Source organism: Abramis brama, assembly GCF_963993115.1.
Source record: "Abramis brama genome assembly, chromosome: 15".
Lineage (NCBI taxonomy): Eukaryota > Metazoa > Chordata > Actinopteri > Cypriniformes > Leuciscidae > Abramis > Abramis brama.
The window spans coordinates 20,012,910-20,018,909 of NC_139977.1; the positions used below are offsets into that span (position 1 = coordinate 20,012,910).

The 6,000-nt window shown below is 35.1% G+C and overlaps 1 protein-coding gene across 1 annotated transcript; it reads right to left on the reverse strand.

Annotated features, from left to right (window-relative positions):
- Positions 1 to 14: 14 nt before the first annotated feature.
- Positions 15 to 5,026, reverse strand: cfap300 (cilia and flagella associated protein 300). Its single transcript, XM_084137988.1, has 7 exons — positions 4,898 to 5,026; positions 1,792 to 1,873; positions 1,634 to 1,706; positions 1,360 to 1,517; positions 1,091 to 1,263; positions 839 to 905; positions 15 to 740 (listed from the first exon to the last, which is right to left on the reverse strand). The coding sequence occupies exons 1-7, from the start codon at positions 5,005 to 5,007 to the stop codon at positions 606 to 608; spliced, it is 798 nt and encodes a 265-aa protein (XP_083994114.1). The 5' UTR covers positions 5,008 to 5,026; the 3' UTR covers positions 15 to 605.
- Between the last annotated feature and the right edge of the window lie 974 nt (positions 5,027 to 6,000).

Consider the following 6,000-nt stretch of genomic DNA (forward strand, 5'->3'; position numbering starts at 1 on the left):
ATAAGAAATGAGATGGCGATTGATGAGTTTTATTATTAAAACTATTATAAAAACATATACATTAAGGACAGAAACAAGGACTTATAATGTCACAGTGTAGAGATCACAACAAACTTAAAGCTAATTACAGGTCATAAGGTTGCATTATGACCGAAACCTTTACAACCGCATGGTGGTAATCAATACACATTTGTCAGTAAGTTATAAGGAAATTCCAGTGTAAATGAATCATGTAGATTGGGGGCACCACAATTACTCAGAGTTAAATATACAATTAATGTATAAAGAAAAGAGGATTTTTAATATATCACATAAAAGGCAGCCTTTATGAAATAATCACTTGAAATAAATTCAACACTTCCCATGTTTCAAACCTAAAATCTCTTTACAGAAATGCTAAACTATATTCTTGTTCTTGGAACAATATGAGAGTTACGTTATGAGTTAATAAATGCATAAAGCTATGAGTGATAAAATGTTCATTTAGGTTGATCTATTCATCAACAAATGTCGATAAATGTTCTTACACCACTAATAAAATAAGGGTTATAGATGGAAAATGTGTATTTCCTAAAAAAAAAAATGTAGACTTAGATCGAGGGCACTTAGTTTCCTGAAAAGTCCCCTGTACCAAATGAATGGTATAGAACATACACATGTCTTTTAAATGGATCAATACAGAGGTAAGCAAATGTCTGCTCATTTTCTCTTGCAGATGGGTAGCATAGTCCACCGTGATCCTAATAAACAAAAATAGCAATGTCAACATTAATAAAGAAAAAATACTAAATGCACCGTTAAGGATAATGATGCCCAAGAAGTAAGTTAAGGTACATACATGAGCAGAAACTTTCAAGATTGTTGTGACCACACTGATCTCTTTTGAATCTGGATCCTTCTGAACACTGTGAAAAACGCATGAATCAGGTATATATATATATATATATATATATATATATATATATATATATATATATATATATACCCCTTTAAATATTTGTCACATTACTATGTATTCAAGTCTATTTTATTTGGTCCCACATTAATGTAATATAAGAAATATAAGAAGAATGCAACATAAAATTCTCACCTGACCAAGTCTTTGTACATCATTTTTGTTGTCTCAGTGTAAGGATCAATGACATCCTCATATTGGCAAAGTTCACCCCCTAAGACCATATGCTTGAACAGTCTGAACAAAAACTCCTTCCGATCACTTGGACTGATTATATGATAATTGTCAGAGTCTTCTTCAAGCAAAAGCTGTCAGAAAGCATGTCAAACAACATAGATCAAAGTTCAGACAAAAATTTAGATATAAAATTCAGCTGTTTGAGAGCACCATAAAATAATCCATACCATCCGTAACTCATCAAAGTCAGGGTATATTTCATGGTAACATTTGACAATGTGGCCGGAAGGACGCAAAATTCCATTTGAGTAAATCGGATCGAATATGTCCATTGACACTTTTGTGCATGGAACAACTTCAACATTTACATGTGTGATGTCTCTACCTGTGAATGGGTAAAAACTAAAGCCATTATCAGCCTATGTGAAAGGAGATCATATACATAAAACATTGTGAATGTAATACAATAGCAATATGCCTTATCATTTGACATTAACATACCCAGCAGTGACCAAGATCCAGAGGAATCAAGTATCTTTAAATTGTTCTTCACGCAGGGATCTTGAAAGAAATTCTATAAAACAAACTTATATATATTAGCATACACTATTTAAAGTTGCTGTGACATTGAAAGATGAAATTAATGTGTGAATATTTACCCAGGCAAAGTCATTGCTCCTATAAGGCTGGAAAAATTGGTCAAAATTGAAGGCCTGTGTGGTAATTCGACCCAACATGGACCTAAAAGGCAAATGGAAACATAATTTTTAAAGATAGAAAATATTGCACAGCTCAAGTGGACTTAAATTCTTATTTTAGAATCGGTGATTCACCAATATTTGATAGAGAATATAGTCAAATTAATTATGTCATTTTTACTGTAATTTTTGTAATTTGTAATTGTACTGCATTATTGCATTTCCCAAAAGATATATTCTAAAAGAAGCGTATTAAATTATTTTTAAAAAACACTAAACTTTTTAATCTTTAGTACCATATAACCTTAGTAAACGATGGAACTTACCTCGACGGGAAACTACCTAGAAATATCTAGTGACATGTTCATAAAAACCCACCGTCTGACACGCAAAAAGGTCAAATGCAAAAAACTTTACAGCTACATACTTGGGTTTGTCATCAGATTGTATGGGGGTTGATTTTGGAACATCTTATGTTTTTTAAACATATTATACAGACTAAAAATGTAATCATTTAAAAAAAAAATGCAGTCATGTGAAAAAGAAAGTACGCCCTTTTTGAATTCTATGGTTTTACGTATCAGGACATTAAAAAAATCATCTGGTCTTTAGGTCTTAAAATTAGATAAATACAACCTAAGATGAACAACAACACATGACATATGACACCGTCATTATTTATTTAACAAAAATAAAGCCAAAATACAGAAGCCAAGTGTGACAAACTAAGTAGACCCTATTATTCAATTGCTTGTAGAATCAACTTTAGCAGTAACTTGAAGTAATCATTTTCTATATGACTTTATCAGTCTCTCACATCATCATTGTGGAGGAATATTGGCCCACTCTTCTTTACCATGATTGAGTCTCTTCAGTAAATTTGGACTAAGCCGCTCAATTTATATGGATTTGTTTTACGATCTCTTTATGAACTTTTTGAAGCGTCAAAGTAGTAGTTGTATTAGATGGTCAATGGAGGGACAGAAATCTCTCAGATTTCATTAAAAATATCTTAATTTGTATTTCAAAGATGAATGAAAGGTTTGGAATGACATGAGGGTGTGACCTGCCAAGGACCAGATGATTTTTTATTAGGCCTATGTCCTGATATGTAAAACCACAGAATTCAAAAGGGTGTCTTTTCACATGATGACTATCGTTATTTAAATCTAAATACACAGCTCTTATAGCACAGTATAGTATAATAGTAAGATGCAGATGTAAAATAGATGTTTTGTGAGATTCTCCATTTGCTCCAGGGGTGTTGCATTTTAGGTAAGCTATCTGATGTAATTCGAAGTGCTGATTTACAGTGGGGAGAACAAGTATTTGATACTCTGCCGATTTTGCAGGTTTTCCAACTTACAAAGCATGTAGAGGTCTGTAATTTTTATCATTGGTACACTTCAACTGTGAGAGACGGAATCTAAAACAAAAATCCAGAAAATCACATTGTATGATTTTTAAATAATTAATTTGCATTTTATTGCATGTCATAAGTATTTGATCATCTACCAACCAGTAAGAATTCCGGCTCTCACAGACCTGTTAGTTTTTCTTTAAGAAGCCCTCCTGTTCTCCAATCATTACCTGTATTAAATGCACCTGTTTGAACTCATTACCTGTATAAAAGACACCTGTCCACACACTCAATCAAACAGACTCCAACCTCTCCACAATGGCCAAGACCAGAGAGCTGTGTAAGGACATCAGGGATAAAATTGCAGACCTGCACAAGGCTGGAATGGGCTACAGGACACAATAGAAATTCAGAAGAAGTTCAAGATGACGGTCAATCTCCCTCGGTCTGGGGCACCATGCAAGATCTCACCTCATGGGGCATCAATGATCATGAGGAAGGTGAGGGATCAACCCAGAACTACACGGCAGGACCTGGTCAATGACCTGAAGAGAGCTGGGACCACAATCTCAAAGAAAACCATTCACACCGTGATCCCAACCGTGAAGCATGGAGGTGGAAACATCATTCTTTGGGGATGCTTTTCTGCAAAGGGGACAGGGCGACTGCACCATATTGAGGGGAGGATGGATGGGGCCATGTATCGCAAGATCTTGGCCATCAACCTCCTTCCCTCAGTAAGAGCATTGAAGATGGGTCGTGGCTGGGTCTTCCAGCATGACAACGACCCGAAACACACAGCCAGGGCAACTAAGAAGTGGCTCTGTAAGATGCATCTCAAGGTCCTGGAGTGGCCTAGCCAGTCTCCAGACCTGAACCCAATAGAAAATCTTTGGAGGGAGCTGAAAGTCCGTATTGCCCAGAGACAGCCCTGAAACCTGAAGGATCTGGAGAAAGTCTGTATGGAGGAGTGGGCCAAAATCCCTGCTGCAGTGTGTGCAAACCTGGTCAAGAACTACAGGAAATGTATGATCTCTGTAATTGCAAACAAAGGTTTCTGTACCAAATATTAAGTTCTGCTTTTCTTATGTATCTAATACTTATGTCATGCAATAAAATGCAAATTAATTACTTAAAAATCTTACAATGTGATTTTTCTAGATTTTTGTTTTAGATTCCGTCACTCAGTTGAAGAGTACCTATGATAAAAATTACAGACTTCTACATGCTTTGTAAATGGGAAAACCTGCAAAATCGGCAGTGTATCAAATAGGCTACTTGTTCTCCCTACTGTAATTTGAGGTATTTAATGTATCTATTTATATCTTTGCATTTTATTGTTTTATAATGTTGTTTTGTTTTATGATTATCCATGGCATTTTTATTTTGCCTAATTCTCAGCTCTTATTTATTTGTGATTTGTTGGAGAGAAATGTTCTGCTCCATGTTTTAAATGTAGCCTACAGCACCACGAGTCATGAGTTTCAGTTCAATACTAATCCTCACATTTCTATTTAGAAGCAGGTGTTTTATGGATGTAAAGTTAGACGTTTATGCATAATTTTTTCATAATTTCATCCGTTTCCGTTCTGCACATGTAACGTTAAACCATCTTGAAAACTATTCATTGACCGATGTGCCTTTTGTTCCTCACCGGTAACTGATGATTGTCAGTGAATTCAGTGAAATTGTACCTACAGAGCTTACCATTTCATCAGGAGTCTTGATATGTTAGGATCTTGCTGAAACGTAAACTTTTTGGTGGAAAGCAGATTAAAGGTGAACGCTTGTTCGAATGGAAGTTTCTCTTCCGCCATGCTGTTTGTTGTCCACGGGTTACCGTGACGACTAAAACGTCGAGCTCATAGTACGAAGACTACTGAAGGAGGGGAAAAAAGGAGAAATAGACAAGTTTTGCCAGACGTTTCAATATTTTTCCATTCAAATGTCTTATTAATTATTGAATTATTTTCCTACACAAATGAAAACCGTCAAACCGTAAACTTGTCTTCTCTATTAAAAAAAACAAACCGAAATATACTTGAACGTCACCTGCTAATAAGAAAGCTATATGAACGTTAAGCCAACAATTTGCTTTGCTTTTCATGTGAAAATGTTAATGTTAATTAAAACTCTTTATTCACGACCCTTTATTTATTTAGCTATTTACGTTTCTGATTATTTGTTCTGTATGATCTCACTGTCTTCATGTTCTTGGTCTCAGCAATACAAAAAAAAAAAAGTAGTTTAGTAGACTTTGCCTTTTAATAGGCCTAATAAACACATCCTGAGAAATATTCAGTAAAAAGTGTGACTAGCCCCAGTATCTTCTTTTGTTATTTATTATAGTAATATATTCATGAACATAAACACTCAGCCTGGTTTTAATGATAATCTTTCTTTCTATGCAATACACAAAGTATGCTAAACCTAATTGACTTTCAGCCACAGGCAGCATAAAGCTTTTAGTCATACAGTATATATTGCATACTCAACGGAACTGTCTAATCCCCAACAGATGTGTTCCTTCAAGGGCACTTACTGAAGGACATTGTAACCCTGCATAGTCTTTCTGCATTAGATGCCAAGAGTACAGTAAAAATCCCATGTGCAATTATGTATTTATCAGTTTATGGTATTAAATTGATGGGGATCAAACCCTTTGCCTTGAGTTTGTTAGTGACATCCTTTCCAGGTGAGCTACAGGAGTCACAGTACAAATTAGCTTGGAAGATGCAACAAATGCCCCAGTATAAAGAAAAACATATTTTGCCAATCCAAGTGTTTTGAAGGTAGGCCTAATATAGCGT